Source organism: Kogia breviceps, chromosome 10 (assembly GCF_026419965.1).
Source record: "Kogia breviceps isolate mKogBre1 chromosome 10, mKogBre1 haplotype 1, whole genome shotgun sequence".
Lineage (NCBI taxonomy): Eukaryota > Metazoa > Chordata > Mammalia > Artiodactyla > Physeteridae > Kogia > Kogia breviceps.
This window is the reverse complement of record NC_081319.1, coordinates 26,315,868-26,334,277: the sequence shown is the minus strand read 5'-3', so window position 1 is coordinate 26,334,277 and position 18,410 is coordinate 26,315,868. Positions and strand designations below refer to the sequence as shown.

At 40.7% G+C, this 18,410-nt stretch overlaps 2 protein-coding genes across 11 annotated transcripts in view; one reads left to right on the top strand and one right to left on the bottom strand.

Moving 5' to 3' along the window:
* Window positions 1-37: 37 nt before the first annotated feature.
* THOC7 (THO complex subunit 7) lies at window positions 38-18,114 on the bottom strand. 6 transcript variants are annotated; one of them, XM_067043736.1, is made up of 10 exons: window positions 17,945-18,102; window positions 16,293-16,426; window positions 10,861-11,002; window positions 4,753-4,870; window positions 3,864-3,991; window positions 3,480-3,566; window positions 2,599-2,656; window positions 1,551-1,617; window positions 1,394-1,463; window positions 38-686 (listed from the first exon to the last, which is right to left on the bottom strand). In XM_067043736.1, exons 3-10 carry the CDS (start codon window positions 10,907-10,909, stop codon window positions 619-621), a joined length of 645 nt encoding a protein of 214 aa, XP_066899837.1. In that variant the 5' UTR covers window positions 10,910-11,002; window positions 16,293-16,426; window positions 17,945-18,102; the 3' UTR covers window positions 38-618. The 6 variants fall into 6 exon arrangements, with proteins under 6 accessions (XP_066899837.1, XP_066899838.1, XP_066899841.1 ...); XM_067043737.1 differs by lacking the exon at window positions 17,945-18,102 and adding an exon at window positions 17,566-17,775; XM_067043740.1 differs by lacking the exon at window positions 10,861-11,002 and having other exon boundaries at window positions 17,945-18,114.
* Window positions 18,115-18,256: 142 nt separating this feature from the next.
* ATXN7 (ataxin 7) overlaps window positions 18,257-18,410 on the top strand; it is a 129,699-nt gene continuing 129,545 nt past the window's right edge. For all 5 annotated transcript variants that reach the window (XM_059075780.2, XM_067043726.1, XM_059075779.2 and 2 more), the window contains exon 1: window positions 18,257-18,325. The gene's annotated coding sequence lies outside the window, so the exon portion shown is untranslated. The remainder of the gene's footprint in view (window positions 18,326-18,410) is intronic.

Sequence of the window (18,410 nt, the reverse complement as noted above, 5' to 3'; positions counted from 1 at the left end):
TAACAACCATACTGCTCAAGTATTAAGGACAGAGATCTCGAAAGTAATGCATATTGATTTACTTTGCATCTTGTAATTAATTACCTCTGATATCAGTGATTTTTAATGTCATGGAACCTCTCCCACAATAAGCATACACCACAAACATATTGTACATAATTTCACAAGTTCACAGCCCTCCTGAGAGCCTATTCATGGACTTCATTTTCAAAAGTGGTAACGATTTCCAGAAATTGACTAATTTTCTCAGGTACATCCTAGAAATGCCACCTTCTCACTATCTTCCACTTATTTTGTGAGCAAATCAATGTTACCAGTTAAAAACTACCTAGAATACCAATGAGCACTAACATATCTGGCTTGAAAACATTTCATTAAACATTTTTGGATGTTGCTTCCTATCTTTTAAGTATAAAAAAGGCATTTCAATAAAAACAAATATATAATGAAGTCATCTCCCTTTGTGTGAAGAAATATGAATGAACTGTGCATTAAAATTTAAAAGCAACGTAGTTCACTGCCAAAACTTTAAATGTCTCAAGAGCACAACAAATTCTGAACACACTAAGATCATGTTGCTATTTCAATATTCTTGGGAATGGTGAGTGATTAGTTGGTCTATGGTTTAGGATCAGTTTCCATGCTTGTTTCTTGAGCTTCTTCTACTTCTGAGAGCTTTTCATCATCTGCAATTGAGAAAGAAACATAAAACTTTAATCAAATTTGCTTAAATTATATGTTTAATGAATACATGAAAACACTTTTATCCTTTATTAGCGAATATATTTAAAGCAAATATGGCAAAATGGCAGCCTATGACTGTAATTGACCCACACAAGTGGGTTTGGTTTTAAAAGTCCTGTTTTGGTTGTTGTTATTAGTTGAATAAAAATGCAAAATCTATGTGATAGACTTCACTTAAAAAAAGAAATCTAGGTCTTACGCTTTTTTGCAAACAATCAGAAGATCAGATAACACAAAAATTGGCTCTAGTCAATGCAAAGAGCAAGTCCCCTGGTCCCTAAAGCACCTAGTTCATTGAGAATGCAAATGTGTTTATGCATTGATTATTTCATTCACTTATTGCCTGCCTGGGTCCTGAATTGTTACTTTATGGCAGTATACTACAGTAGACCAAGAACAGTTCCAAATCTATCATGCTTAAATTTCTCTTAATTTACAAACCACTAGACAGGTATTCAAATCATACATATTCAGGCTTTTCTGCATATAATCAGAAAGATGAACAACATGAGTACCTTCTAATGTCATCCAGCTACACTCCTGTTCTGAAACTGAAGGTGCACTCTCTTTAAAATGTATATTTTAGAAGACATGCCTCTGATCATTAAAAATCTTCATAGACATTCATTTTGCGACTCTTGTTACTTACTTTCCAGTGTTTGCTGAAGTTCATGGATGGTACTAAGAAGAACGTGAAACTGTTTCCTTCTCAATTCTAGCTGTGTTAGTAAGAAAAAAAAATTAATACACATTGATCTATAAACCTATACAGAACACAAAGGCTAACATATATCACATGCAAATACCTTATCTTCAACACTTTCTTTAATATGTGAAAGATGCTCTAATTCTTTTCCCAGAGCCTCTAGTTCCCTGAAAAAAATAAAAGTGTTATATTTTGCTAATTGGGGGAACAGAATTTATAATTAATATCTAACTTTTTAGTTACTAAATAGTATTTATTTTAAAAATAAAAGAAAAGGAGTTATAATACTCCATTATGATGAGACTTTTAAAACTAAGGGTGATTTCTTAACTTCTAAATATGCACTAATTTTCATTAAAATTAAATTTTAGATAACTTAAAGTATAGAAAAACTTGATAATAGGATATCAAACCCCAAGAGTTGGTAACTTTTTTTGTTTTGTTTTGCGGTACTTGGGCCTCTCACTGTTGTGACCTCTCCCATTGCGGAGCACAGGCTCTGGACGCGCAGGCTCAGCGGCCGTGGCTCATGGGCCCAGCTGCTCCGCGGCATGTGGGATCTTCCCGGACCGGGGCACGAACCCGTGTCCCCTGCATCGGCAGGTGGACTCTCAACCACCGCACCACCAGGGAAGCCCAAGAGTTGGTAACTTTTAACATTTTGTCATACTTATTTGAAGTCTTTTTTTTTTTTTTTTTTTTTGGTAAATTGCAGATTAACTTGAAATACCCTTTCAACTTTACCCCTAGTCCTCTGAACCAGGCCTTTTTCTCTTCCTCTACTCCCCATTCAGGCAATCACTATATCATTCTAATCATTTTTTACACATATATTTGTATCTCTAAATAATATACAGTATAAGTATATAATATGTGGGGGGCTCTAACTTTTATAAATGGTTATTATTCTGTATGCATTTCGGAAACTTAGGAATAATTTAACATTCATTGTATATGTCTTCTGTTTTTCTTTCACTAATTGTTTTTGAGATCTGTGTTTAAAAAGTGTTTATCTAGTTAATTCTTTTTATTGAAGATCGGGCTCCTCCTTTTGATGATGTACTCCCACAAAAATGGAATGCATAGACTAGTATGTAAACATTTATGTATAAAGATTAGTTCCTTTCAGAGTAAAACTCTGAACTTACTTTAATGTCTCATGCCTGTCTGGATGGCGCTGGATCACTTTTGCCAATGCATCATATTCTGAAAGATGTAAAAATGTTTACTAAAATAAGGTTTTTTGAACCTTGTTATCAAACCAAAATGTCTAACATCACAGATCTCTCCTAATCACTTTCTTAGTACATAAAGAAGTGGAAACACTGAAGGATGGACAGAGTATCGTCAGTTTCTCTTGATTCAATTATAATTTCAAGGATACATGACTTCAAAAGTATTCCAAACAAGGATTTTACCTCCACTCTGTTTTGCCATTTACCTATGCCTGGGCAGAATACAAGAGGCTAGCATAAACGTAAGTGAACTTAAGTGATTATTGATCTTCAAGTGAACTGGTTCTGAAGAGGATCTTATTCCCTATTTGCCCAGCAAATAGAAGATCAGCAAGGTGTATATATCTATACATCTATATATCTATCTCCTACCATTAATTTCAGATCTTAGACAACAGAAAATTCTCGCTCATTTCAAAGGTAAAGATCTCATAAACTTAGAAATGATTTATAGTTCAGGAACTTTGTTTCTGTTCCACTGAGAACTCCAAGATAAGTCATGTATCTCCTGTTAAGTTTTCCTATGAAATGATATGTGGCACATTTAAAAAACAAATAAAAGAAATACTTGTTTAATCAATACAGTCCAAGAACAAAATTTTTTTTCAGCATGACCTTCCTTCTCTGCTATTTTAAAGAATAATATAGTTTTAAAGAATTAAGTTTGACTCATAATTCTTTTTTATAATTCAGGTTGATTCTAGCTGAAGGTTTCCCCTCAAAATGTTAAAAACTGCATGAAAATACTAGTCAGTAATAAAGTATTTGCACACTAAATCCCACAAAACCCTTACCTTGGCGATTTTTTCGTATTCGTTTTGCTTGAAGAATTTGCTTTTTGCACTCAGCAATTTTTTCATGTGCTCCAGCAATGCTACATTCTAAATAAAAGGTTATTTTTTTTCAAAGATAGTTATAACAACATGTATAATCTCCACCCATTTTCAATTTTAAAATATGTTTTTAAATTAAGTTTCATTGCTAACAAAATAGATGCTGGTATTTAAAAAACAGCTGTAACCCAAAGTATTACATATCATTTTAGAATACATTCTTTCAATTAATGTTGTAATTGTTATTATTTTACCACTAACCAAAGAAAAATGTTAGCAGATATTATTTCCCTTAGACCATAAAAATTACAACTACAGATAGAAACAACAATTAAGTTTCCTTACCTATTTCTTTGTAAATTTTTTCATAATTTTCCATTTCTCTGAGATTCATATCATATACCAGCAAAGTTTTGCCCATTGAAAATTCACATTGAGACAGTGTGCTCAGCATACGTTGGTACTGGCTGTATCTAACCAAAAAAAAGAGAGAAAAAGAAAAAAGATTTTTGTGGATTTCCAGTTGAAGTATTATAATGCAGGCACAGATTTGCCAAGTAAATTATACCAGGTTCTGAGAGAATAATTTTCTTTATTTAAAAGAAATTTAGAACATCTGTCCCTTATGTTTTCTTTTTCCAAATGTGGTTTACTTGAATTTATAAACTGTATCAGTTACAAATGCAAAGATGGGACTGTAGATCTTAGCAATATAAGCTTAATTCAAAAAACTATTTGTTGAATTTTGTTTAAAATCCTTTTAAAAATGTTTTGATTAAGATGGTCTTTATCTTCACAATTCGGTTCTCATAAATTTTTCACTCTGTACAATTATTTATCTATGTGAAAAGCTAGTTCAAATGATGAAAAAAATTTTAAGTTAAAAAAATTATCGAAAATATAAAACCTTGCAGCAACTTTTACTAGTATGTTAAAAAAAGAAAATTTCATTTAGATATTGTCTTACTAAACACTTATCTGCTTTAAAAAGTGATCAAAGTAATGAGTCTGAATTTCACCTTCATTTCTTACCACTATGCCTTCTGCACATTTTAATAAACATAAAGCAGGCCTCTGAAGAGAAGGACAGAAAAGTCTACTCTGGATTAACAGAGAGTTGACCCCATTGGACATTTAAGGTGAGTGAAAATTTGAAATATTAACAGGACTGTATATATGGTCTAAAAAAATCACACCAGGACCTTAGTATAGAAACAACATCAAAATGAAATACCCCTCTTCCTGGGATCCAGAGTTGCACCATTTAATGAAACTTTTCACTAGCAGATTAATTCTCCGATCATCTCCAGCGCCATCTCCATCAATTAGGAGACGCTTCCGTATGACTTCGTCTGGAGGAAAGAACAATATGAATTAAAATGACTGTCTGGCTCTTGTTAACTTTCGGGGAAAATAACCAATACCATTACTCATTCATTAATCCAAAAGAAAATTATTGAAATGTAAATGTACTTAATGCCACTGAATCATTTAAAATGTTTAAAATGTTAAATTTTGTTAGGTTTTACTATCATATATATATATATATATATATATATATATATATATATATATGGAAAGTTATTAAGTGTTCGTGTCAGGCACTGTTTTAGGGGCTAGGGTTATAGCAGAAAAAAAGCCTTTCCCTCACAGAACTGGCATTCTACTGCCGGATTGTTGAGTAGAAATAATTTTCGGGTACTACCAGGGAAATAAGCCAATAATTCTCGGAGAACTTTTTTTTGAAAAACCTGTTCAGACGGAAGGAAGTCTAAAGCATTCATATCTCTGACTAGTGTGAGGTACTGGTAAAAGGAAAAGAAAGAAAAGAAGATTTAAAAGATATAGTGGCAGAACAGGAAAAGAGAATGAGATGGGTCAGAGAAAAAGGAATAGGTTTTTTTTTTTTTATTAAAGTGTAATTTAAAAAATAAATTTATTTTATTTATTCATTTTTGGCTGCAGTGGGTCTTTGTTGCTGCACAAGGGCTTTCTCTAGCTGTGGCAAGCGGGGGCTACTCTTGGTTGCGGTGCGCGGGCTTCTCATTTCGGTGGCTTCTCTTGTTGCGGAGCACAGGCTCTAGGCGTGCGGGCTTCAGTACTTATGGCACATGGGCTCAGTAGTTGTGGCTCACAGGCTCTAGAGCGCAGTCTCAGCAGTTGTGGCGCACGGGCTTAGTTGCTCCGCGGCCTGTGGGATCTTCCCAGACCAGGGCTCTGAACCCATGTACCCTGCATTGGCAGGTAGATTCTTAACCACTGCACCACTAGGGAAGTCCCCCCAAAAGTATAATTTAGTTATTATATCTGTAATGTTACTTTCCCCATGAGGACTTTTTTAAAAATAAGTCTGTCTCACTTTTGTTCCAAGGAAAAGAAAAAAGAGAAAAAGGAATAGAAAAGCAGTGCAGATGATAATGATGAGTAACAGGTGGGGCCCCAAAGGGTCTGCCTGGCAGCCCTGACCCAGTGTTCTTCCTGGACAAGATAATCCTGGATCATAACAAGAGAAACGCAAATTGAAACCACAATAAGGTATTATTTTCATCTATCATATTGGCAAAGATCAAAGACTTGATAATCAGTGATGGCAAAGGTGTTGAGAAATCGCACTTACGCACACTGACGGAATGCAAACTGGTACACTCTTTGCAGGGCAGCTGGCCAATAAGACGATATTCAAAACACACATACCTTTCTGACCCCATCATTCCAGTTCTAGGAATTCATCCTATAGATACATGTGCACCCATGCACAAAGATAAATGTAAAGGGACGTTCTTAACAGTGCTGCTTGTGGTAGAAAGATTGCAAACCTAAACATTCACCAGCAAGAGACTGGGTAAATTATAAAACATTCATCAAATGTAATAATATGCAGCCAAAAGAATAGTGTGGATGTATATACTGATATCAAAAAAATCTCCTTAGATATGTTAAATAAAATGAAAACAAAACAGGTGCAGAGAAACACATAGTTTGCTGCCATTTGTGTAGAAAGGAGGCCATGTGTGTATATGTGTGCCCATCACATATATATGTTTGTGTATTCAGAGAATATCTTTGGAGGAATCCACAAGAAACTGGTAACAGTGGCTGTTTCTGGTGAGAGGGATTACAGATACAGGATGAGAAGGGATTTAATTTTTATATGACTTTGTAGGATTTCTTTGTTTTTTACCATGTGCGTGCATCTAAAAATAATAATTTTTAAAGTGTGAATTCCTGGAGAGCCTGCAGGATGAATACAGCAAAATCTTTAAACAATAGTTCCTGTGTGTAGCCAGAAGTATTTCTGAGCGCAGGTGCAACAGAGATAAACTTTGGAAGGCAGATGGCTCCAGCTTTAAAATCTATTCTGTGACATCAGATAAACATTTTTAGAATTAGGTATTGTTTTCAGAGTAATGGCTTTGACAGATGGCTCAAGCTACGGATTCATCAAGTGTTTTAATTTTACACTTTAAAATATAAACTAATGCTTTCCGTATTTAACCACCACCGTTATTTGAGGAGACTAAGGACAAAACACAGTCCTTGAAGAGATTAAAATGCAGAAAATGAAATTGATTTTCTAAAATCACAAATGTTTTAACTTTGTTAAAAGTAAACATTCAGTGGGTGAGCAATCCAGTGGTCAATTGAGGCTGTTTAGTTTCTTTTTGATCTTCTTATCTCTAATCTTCCAAGCCCCCAAGAAACCCCATCTTCCTCTCAGATACCCAGGCACCCTACTTTATTGAGGACCAGGGATTTCAAATGTAAGTGAATTCAGGGAATAGGGAGTAAGGAAATTGAGGAGTAAGTACCTAAAGGGGGAAGCTATTACCAGAGCTGGCTTTTCAAGAGATTTTTAAAGTTTGGTGACTAACTAAAAATGTTTCAAACACATTTTGTGATCTTTTCAGCTGTATACTTAAGACCTGCGCACTTTTTATATATGTATGTAATATCCTAATTACAGAAAGTTTTGAAAGTTTCAAGCATTGTACAGGCCAAATAAACTTGGGAAAAAGGTTCGTCAGGGCCCATCCTATGTTTTGTTCATTCTGTTCCTCTCCAGCCTCTCACACTGTGTCTTTACATTTCTGATGCTCAATAAAGATTTTTAAATTGGATTTGTGGTGCCTGCCTGGGACCATCTGCCCTCCAAAGAGTGTGTCTCAATAAAACACTAACAAGGACTAGCAGGAACCATCTTATTTTCAGGTCCATAGCAGAGATTTCCCTTCTTGTACAAAAGACATGAATATTTGATCAATGAGCAGACGTGTCCGAGGGTACTGGACTAAGTTCTGAGGACATGAAGTAAAGACCTGAGCTCCTTCACTCTAGTTGGAGAAGTAACACCCATATGAATACACACACACACACACACACACACACACACACACACACACAGAGGAAGCTGTGATTGTTAAATGAGTGACACAGACACACAGCAGGAGATTAAGAGGAGAGCTTCCTTTAGCTTGGGGGGGAACAGGGAAAGAGGATTTTGAGCTGCTCTTTTGATACTTGAAAATCATCAGTCAAAAAAGCCAAAAGGCATTTTAATAGTATCTATCGGAATTTCAAATAATATGTACTCTTTGACCCCAAAATCCTAGATATACTTGCCTATATTCAATATGACACGTTCATCAACAGGGGGTTAGATAAATTTCGGCATAAGAGTATGATAGAATACTAAAAAGCAATAAAAAACTAAGAATGAGGAAACATCTGTGTACTGGGAGAGAGAGAGACCACTTAATACAACTTGTTAAAAGAGTAAGGTGAAGAATCGTATTTATGGCATGCTTCTTTTCATATAAAAATGGGGGGAAATAAGAATATATATTCATGTGTTTATATTCACATAGCTATCCTGGAATGCTATACAAGAAACTAATAAAAGGGGTTACCAAGGAATTGGGGCAGCATCAGTTGGGGAGCTGGAGGACAGGCTAGAAGATGGGGAAATATTTTTTGTATTATTTGTTTTTTGAGTCATATAGGTACTCAAAATCTGTTAGCTGTTGTTTGAAAAAGAAAGCAAGCTATAATTGTGGTGATGGTATCACAGGTGTTTGTATATGCCCAAATGCATCCAATTGTACACAATATGCATAGTTCTTTGTATATCAATTATACCTGAATAGAAGTGTTAGAAACAAAGAAAGCAAGATAAAGTTGTTTCCCTACTCCCCATCCCCACCCCCAGCAGGCAGAGAGAAAGCTGTGAGCTAAGGCAGAGGTGTGGAATGCGAGGCTGGATCTGGCTGTGAGTAGTGTAGGACAATAGGGAGGCTGGATGTGTGTGAAGACAGATATCATCAAGACCCAAGGTCATAAAGGCGGTTGGAGGTCAGATTATGGGAGTCCACACTAGTAAATGCCATCCTGGTAGACTTGGACCTTCCTGGTAGGCAACAAGATGGAGCTGCTGAAGATTCATGGCTGGACTTTCTAGGAGGATCAAGTTGAGGGCAGTGTACAAAATGGAACACAGCTGTGAAGCACCTAGGAGGCTACCAAAGCATACGCAGTAGGAGCTAGAATGCCATGAATTAAAGCAGAGATTAGAATCGCAGGTCCTGGAAGGCAAATTACGAAAGGCAGCGGCCGGGGCCAACACTGGCCGGCACGAGGAGTGCAGTCTGATGAGTTCTGGTAGCACGGGGGATTCGCTGTCCAGGCATTCACGGGTCTTTCTCCTACTTCAGTCCTAGCCCTCTTTTGTCTACAGAGCATTTCTTCACAGCCAGACCCTGGACCAGAAGTCAAAACCTGGGTCCAACGTTCTGGTTAGTCCACAGTGTTTACTTTGTGTTTGTGACCAACTTTTAACTTCACCTGTAAAAATGGGAATAAAACTATCCACTTCATAGGACTGCTGTGAAACTTTATGGAAATAAAAGTGTACAGAGGAGCATGATGCCTGTTCATTGTAGGAAAGAAAAAAAGGGAAAAAAAAGTTATTCTTATCTTCATGTTAAATTTAATTCACAACTTAAAGTTAAAAAGTGAGTACATGTTGGAGATATATCTATAGATACATCTGTATACCCATGTAGATATATATTATGCATACAAAGTTTTGTCCAGTTATGATTTCTCACAAATTTGCTTTTCTCAAGCTTTGTACTGTAAGGTCATGATATTTCTAGCTTAAAATGCATAGGCAGTTGCTGCCTAGGAAATTCTCTGGGGATGAGGATGACTGAAATAACATACATAAAGTACAGAGCACAGCTCCAACAGCAACAAAATAAAACCAAAGGGTAAGTTGCCAGTTTGAAAACAGCCTCTCTGTTCTTTTTAAATTTAAAGATGGACAGCTGCTGACTGGTTCCCAGCGTGTATGACACCAGCATTGTTATTTTTAATGGTACCTCCTCAATTAGCTCTAGATTGAACACACCTACACATGTTGTTTACCATATACATTGACTTCATAATTTATTATCATGCTGAAACTCTCTGTAAGCAATCTGGATGCGAATATTAATCCTGGTGGGCCTGTAAAAATGGTGAAGATGGCTTAGAAACTATTTCAGTGATGTTATCAACATCACTCCTCAGTTGTCCCAATTACTTTCTTAACTGACTACGAGGATCAAAACCATCTGGGAAAAGCCTTAAAACCAAAATACCTAACATCTGCTCTGAGAGTGGTGGTTTTCCACCTAATTTTAGGCTCGTAGGAAGATTTCCTACTGGATTCAGTTATATGTGTGCCATAATTATACCTACAAAATGTCTGCCATTCAAAAATCACTTTCAAATAAGTTATGACAGATGCATGGAGATAAGCAAATATTTCTCAAAAAACTGGGATGTATTTTAGACCCCTTCCTGTCTTATATGCCACTTTCTACCTAGAAGAAATATGTCAAGAAGTCCTTTTACAGGGTTAGATTTTAATGCCCAATTTTCCATAAACAGGCTGGAAGAAATGACTGCTTTACAGTCACTAAACCATCTCTCCATTTCCAAGCCTCTGGTTGGATGACATAGCCATCTTAGGAATTTTCTCATGTTAGTGTGGAAAGGACAATCTCTCCTAAACCCAGACTAACACTGCTTTCAAAACCCCTAATTGTTATTCCCTCAAAGTGGCTATTAAAACCTTGATTAAAAAACAAGTTTTCATACCCTCTTGGAGCAAATACTGAAAAAAGGAAAGAGAAGAACAATTTGGAAGATAATGGCGGACCAAGTTCCAAAACATCTACTTTAGGGACATGTCAAGGCTTGACAACCAGTGATAAGAGCCTGTTATGTAACTTCTTCCTAGGGCTAAGCTACTGTCAAGTGTGCCCGCCGATCTGCTAGACAGCACAGCTCCAGATCTCACCTGCTTTCAGGAAATAGCAATTCTGTGATCTAACAGTGAGGATCAGCATTTCCTTTCTGAAGGCAGTTTAGCAAGAAATTCTGCAGGCACACAAACACACCACTGGCTTTTTCTTGGTGTTCCTAAACACTCTGGATCCAAACTGAAAACCACAGGAAGGGATAATTGGAGATAAGATTACACAGGAAGGAACAGCTAGCTACTAGGAAACCAATGAGGCAATATGTATTTTAATTAAGAATACATATACCCTTAACCTGTCTTCTAGAAATGATTCCCACAAGTGTACAAAGACAACTATGCAAATATCTCCAGTCATACTATTTGTAAGAGTAAACAACAGAAAATAAAAATGTTTACGAGGGGATTAATTTAAAAAAATAACAGAATATCACAAAAGAATAAGGTAGGGCTTCCCTGGTGGTGCAGTGGTTGGGAGTCCGCCTGCCGATGCAGGGGACATGGGTTTGTGCCCCGCTCTGGGAAGATCCCACATGCCGCGGAGCGGGCTGGGCCCCGGGAGCCATGGCCGCTGAACCTGCGCGTCCGGAGCCTGTGCTCCGCAACGGGAGAGGCCACAGCAGTGAGAGGCCCGCGTACCACAAAAAAAAAAAAAAAGAAAAAGGTAGAAAAAGCTCCAAAAGAACTCAAAGATGTATCATTGATTATGGAAGTATAGTTCAAAAGAGCACGTAAACATTTATGTAGAACTTTATATGTACATACCGGCACACCAACTAACATATACATAATGCTTATAATATGCTAAGTAATCCTCACAAGAGCCCTATAAAGTGGATATTACCCCTATTTACCAATGAAGGAACTGAAGGTTACTTGTCCAAATTAAATGCCACAAGAAGTAAGGAGTAGAGCTGGGACTCGAACTCAGGAGTTTGACGCCTGAGAAGGTGTTTTTTGCCTTTTATGGCATTTAAAAACCATTCTGGAAGGGTACACAAAAAAACACCTTACACTAATTACCTCTGGGGAGTGGGATTAGCAGTGGAAGGTGAAGAGGGGAAGGATTTCACTTGTCGCTTGGTGCATTTCTTATTGAATTTCCTAACATGTATTATTTGTCTTCCTCACAGTATCAACAGTCGTTATCTGGATAGATAGCTTATTGGTCATTTTGAGGTATTTTTCTTCACTTTTTCTGTATTAAGAATTCTCATCAGTGTTCTTTAATAAATCTATGATGTGTTAACAAGAAAAAAGAAAACTGGCTTGACTTGACCTATTAACTAGAGGAGAGACTAAGGCCGTGTAAAAACAACGTGTGTGTAGATTCCTCTTAGGAGTCATCACTAGATCACCATCACTTATGGGTTATGAAGCTGAATTACATATATCCCATTGTGTTGGATTCCTCCTGGTAAAATAACACCTAGCCCCTCCTTTCAAGAAGCTAAAAATCATTAAAACAACTTTTAAGGCCAAGAATATTAAGACACAAAGAAGTCAGGTGGAAAGAATAAATAAGATGGTTTGATTCTTCCATGTAAGTATGGATCTCTCGGGAGACACTTAGGCCCAGTCTAAATAAATTGCTGATACCAAAGTAAATTACATAAACCAAAATTAAATTAAACATTAAAAAAAGAAAAGCAAAAAAATGAATGTTGAGGGCCTTTGTTTTTCTCTAGATTTATTTAACTGTCTAGAGTATGTCCCTAATAAAGTCAAGGTTGAAACTCCAATCTTGCTTTGAGATACCTTTTATCTTGGCTAAAGAAGTACTATGTTATATTTGAACTGCTTCAGAAACCCCTGTGCTGGGACCACAGATGAGGGCAAAAAGTGGGCAAATCCATTGGCACTAGTGAAAAAAAAAGCCAAGCAAACTCCTTGGCCACAAATGTCTAATTAACTTTGGATCAGCAATTGAGATTGGAATAGCGGCAGCAGCAGACACTTAGCATTTGTACACTCCTTTATTTGATGACCATACCTCTTGTTTGTTTCCTTTCACCTGAAAAGTGTCCTTGTTTGGACAATCAATTAAATGGTCACTCAACTTCGAAGTGCTTTACATATATTAATCACGCTTCATCCTTGAAAACACCCTATAAAGTATGTATTATTATCTTCCTTTTACAGATGAGTAGTGTCATCTCTGCAGTCAGAGGAATATATACACAATTACATTATTAGAAAAGTCATAGTGCCGTTCCATTATTCTGTCATATTGTTCATGGGCACGTTAACCATTATTTCTAGTTTTAACAAGCATATTATCCATGCATGACACTTTCTAATTTAATAAACAACAACAACAACAAAGCACTGTCAAAACCAACAAGCTCCAGGAAACGGAGTGTACAGCCACATCCCGCTCCCCACTTCCCTTCTCATCTCCCATCTGTTGCTCTGGCATATCAAGATATATACCTAATGTTCTCTGTACTGAAAAAAGTGCTTCTGAAACGCTTTCTATCAGGGTACTAACACTGTTTAACACCCTTTAAATTAACACATACAAAATACAAACTGTGAACATAGTTTAAATTAACAGTAACAACATCTAAACTGTTTTCCAGTTAGCCAGAATGCTGGGTGGCAACAGAGAGGAAGAGAGAATGGCTTTGCCAATAACTAGCTATATGACAGTAAGCCACTAACTTCCCAGGACTTCCACTTGTCCATCTAAAGGCAACGGTATTGGTGATAATATTTATAGTTCAGTATCTATAGGTAACAATATAGCGTCTCTCTCCTTCCCTTTGAGGAGGGCAGTTCCAATTAACCAATGTGTCCTTGTACAGGAGATACAGGAGCCCTCCAAGGGCTCCCAGTCCAATTGGATATGCAAACCCAGATGTAAGGACTACATGAAGGCACAGCACCTTGCCAGGCACTCAAACTTGGAAGGGGACATCAGCCCTCCTCTAGTCTCCAGAGACAGGTATTGGAACTTCTTCAAGACCTTTTCAGGAGGATGATAGAACTATGGAGGCCACCCACTCCTCAGTCCTCTCCACTGTCATGTCATCATCCTAATCCAAGCCCACCTTGTCTCTCACTTGGAGTACTTCTCGTCGGCCTCCCTGTTTCCATTCTTGCCTTCCTAGAATCCATTCTCTATACAGCAACCCAGAATGCTCCAAAAGATGTATCGTATCATTAACTCTTCTGCTTGAAACCCTCCGATCACTTCCGAGTGCCCATAGAAGACAATCTGATCTCCTTTCCATGGCCTGCAAGGCTGTTTCTCTGACCTCGTTTTGTATCCCACCCGTCCTGGTCCACCTGGATCCAGCCCCAGTGGCCTTCCCTATCTTCCTTAAAGGGCGCAGAGCTTGTCTGCACCTCAGGCCTTTGCACTAGTTGTTACCTCCATCTGGAATACTTTCCTTGGCTCTTCCTGCAGTGGACCCCTCTTCAGGTCTTATCATAAACATCACTTATCAGAGGTCACACCTGAGCACCTGATTTTAACCTAACTCTCCACAGCCCTCCCCCATTACTCTCTCTCTTATTCCATCTAGTTCATTCTCAGAACCAAATTATGCTCTTTCTCAGAAATTATCTTACTTACTTGATTGCATGCTGTTGCTCCCCTCCCCCAAGTAAGAGTCGGGCCTTCCTCTATACAGTCTACTGTTATAACCAGCACTGTGCTTGGGAGGCATGTAATAGATATTTACATTATGTGTCACTCACTCCTGCTTGATTCTTACCAAAAGCTCAGCTGAGGAAAATCAAGTTTACCAAGATTACCTAAAGAAGTTGCGGCTTGTCCTTTTCCTCTATGGTCTAGACAATTCTTAAAACAAAAAAAGCCAAAAAACCTTGCTCTGAAGTAAGGCAGACCAGCAGAGCTCTTCACCTAAACCACATGGTCTATCTGCTTTGGAATGCCTTTCTAAGTTGTGATTTAGCCTTCTTTGGCCTAGTAAGGCATGTGCTAAGAAACAGTTTTATGATCCTCAGTGCTGAAAAGAGGTTAAGGATATGACACTGGCTTTTCTTTATGAGGACCCTAAAGAGAAGCTTATTTTTTAGTGTTTAAATTTAAAAAAAAATTTTTTTTTGCTTGTCCTGGGTATCTAATGTTGCCTTCCTGCTCTCATGAACACTAGATCACAGGATGGCCCAGGTCCTGCGCCTCTTGGTATGGACAGCTAGGGAAACAAGTCACTTGCACCTTTAATTAACATACAGATTTGACCCCCTGATTACAAGGATCACCCCACTTCTAACTTCCTCTTGTTTTTACTAGTCTTGATCTTTTTGCCTTGTTTCTTCATCCATTTATTTTAACATTTTCTCATTATAATGAGCTGCTTTAAATATTTTCTGGAATATGCCACATAAGAAAATTAAGTATTAAGGGCTAGAACAGAAATATACATAAGATAATATGGTTAATAGGTGAAAGATCAACTGGTTAAGAGCAGAGAATATTTGATGTGAGTCCTGAAGAATAAATGGGCAGTCACCAGGCAAAAAACGCAGGGAGTGGCAATCTGCACAGATAAAAGAGAGGGAGAAGGCACAGTCCTCATCAAAGGAAAGTGGAGGAGAGGCAAGTAAACCAACTCTTACATTTAATAGTATTTACTGAACATTACTATGTATCAGATGCAGTGCAAAGCACTTCACAACTTTTACTGCATCTAATTCTCAAAACCAGCCTATGAGGTAGACTGTATTATTATCCCCATTTACAAGGAATGAAAGTGAGGCTCAAAGAGGTTAATTAACCTGCACAAGGTCAGACTGCTTTTAAGTGGCAGAGTGAGGATTCTGATGGCCTCTTTGGATGTAGGGAGCATCTGACTGCAATCAGTGCATTTACTAGAACTCATCTTCCCTCTCCATTTCCCTTCTGACAAAACCTCTCTCCCCCTTGCCGTTGTCTACTTCAATGAATAGACAAGTTTCCAATCAGAAACCAGGGATAGTCCTCGGCCCTTCCCCTCATATCTATCCGATCTCCTGACATTTGACCTCACAAATTTCTCTCCCACCTGTCTACTTCTCTGCAGTCCCTCTTGGTCTCTCCCAGCCTCCGTCATGTCTCACTAGGACCATGGCAGCTGTAGCTGAGACAGGATGCACAAGGGGGAAGAGGAAGAACTCTGAGCCAGACTGCTTGATGTGGTGGAGCTCAGGCTCTATAACTTGCTACCTGTGCAACCTGGGGCAAGTTAGTTCACCTCGTTGTGTCCCAGTGTCATCTGTAAAGTGGGGATAATAATTAGAACATGCTTGACATACTAACATATTATATAGATGTTAGAAAGGAGAGAGGCCACTCAACTCACTTTCCCTTCCCCTCATCATTATTCACATAGTAGAGTGTGGTGGTTGTTTTTGATGCAAATCTGATAACATCCCACCAATGCTAAAAAAACTTTTAATGGTTTCCCATTGCCCTCAAAAATTTCTGGCTCATAACTTTCTAACTTCTAGCCAATACTTACCATCTTTGAGTTCTTCCAATGCTTTGTGGCCTTTGCACAAGTAGTTCTCCACCTGGCATACCAATCCAACTACATCTAGTTATCCTTCAAAAAACGGTATTCAGAGTAACTTTTTCAGGGAGGCTTTCTGATCTCTGAGAATGGATAAGCAATCTTTGTTACATGCTTCTACAGTTCCGAACCTTGAACTTCCTCTGTAGTAACGTTTGCCACCGTGAAAACTAATTATCTCATGTGTTTTTCCCACCAGACTGTGACCTCGGAGGAGGAAAAGGTCTTGCCTGTTGGTTCTGGGCTGCAAGCCCAAGGCCTAGCCAGGTGGGATAAATAACTACTGAATAAATGACACTGGAATGAAGCGAAGTTTTAACTGGACCTTGAAGAGACCTCACTTCATTAATCCTCATCATGATCACAAATTTGGGCCTATTACTCTTCCCCCTAGTGGCCTGGTCCTTCAAGGTGGAAACTCTGTCTACCTCCCACTCTTCAGAAATGGCCTCTCTACAGGCATCTCAGGTTACTGGCCACTCTTTCTTCAAACAGACCCTGCACCCCTAGGTCTCCCCTTCCCAAATGTCAAAGAACTTCCTTACTCCTTAACTGGATACCTTCTTAGATTCTCCCTCCAGTTGCCCATCATGCTTGTCCACCTTCCCCAAGGTGTCACTCTATTTCTGCTCTCAATCTGTAGACCACCCCCTGGGCCCCTCCTTACATGGAGGGACTTCCTAAACTGTCCTCACAACTTTCCAGAAACCCAGCCCCTGCCCCTCCCCCGACTCCATTCCAGCAGACAAACCACCCTCCCCAAGACATACACACAAACGAATTTCTAGTGTCCTGATCTACCCTAGGTGGCCGCATCCCTATACTGGCTCCTCTTAATCCCCCAGGCACAGTCCCTGGCTGTCCTCCGGACACCCCGTCCACATCTACTCTTTTTAGATACTGTCCCCAGCTCCCTCTCGCTACCCCCAAGCCAGGGCTAGTTTTCAGGCCTCAGTGCGATCCACCCCATTGTCTGGGGGACCTTCCCAATCTGTCCAGAGGACTCCTCCAGGTGTTACCCTCTGTGCGCTGACACCCCTGGTACTATTGTCCCGGGACTCCCTTCTTTCCGACTTGGCCCGAAACTCTCGGCCCATTTCCGAAGTTCCCACTCCCTTTCAGCTCTCCAAAGGTCCTCCGGACCCCCGGCTGCAAGGCCTCCACCCCTTCCTCCCCTTCGCCGCCCCTCGGGCCCCATCACCCCCACCCAGTGCTCCCTCACCACATCCTCCGACAGCCTGGACCCCTTCCGGGTACCATCCGCCCGCACATAGCTGCCGGCCTCCCCGGGCCCCCACGTGTGCTCCCGGCCCCTCGACGATCCTCCCAGCGCACCCTCCCCACACCCCGCGCGGCCTCTGGAGAGCGGGCCGCGGGGTTCGCGGGGCTCCGAGGGGGACGGGGAGGGCTCCAGGGAGAGGCCCAAGGGCTCGGGGGAAGCGGCCGGGAAAGCCCGGGTCTCCGAGGGGCCCGATCGGGGAGGCCAAGGGGTTCCCGGAAGCGGCGGGGGAGGCCGGGGGTCTCGGGGGAGGCGGCGGCGGGGGCCGGGGAGGCCGCGCGGCCACGGGGAGCGGGCCGGAGCGGCAGTGAACGGGCCTCACCGTCAGTCACGGCTCCCATGGCGTGCGCGGCGGCGGCGGCGGCGGCGCAAGCTGAGGCGGCGGTTGGCGGCGGCGGAGGTCAAACTCCCACAATGCAGCCGGGTAAACAGCCATGGAGGAGGAGGCGGCGGCGCCCGCGGCCGCCCGCTCCGCCGCCTGAGCCGCGCCGCGCCGCCGCCGCCGCCGCCGCGGGACCTGCGCTCCGCGCGCTCCCCGAACTCCCCGGGGGCGGCCGCGGCCGGCGCGTGTGGGGCGAAGCCAGGCGGGCGGTGGCGGCGGCCCCGGTGCAGCCCCGGCCTCCGCCGCCCCCCCCCCCGCCCCCCGCTGCCCCCGTCCGGCCCACGCCCAGAGGCCGCCCCGGAGGCCTCTGCCAAACGCCAGGTGAGCTCGCCCGGGCGCCGCCGGGGCGGCGGGGCCCCACGCGGAGTCCAAGCCCCCCGCGCCTCCCGTGGGACGGCGACCGCGG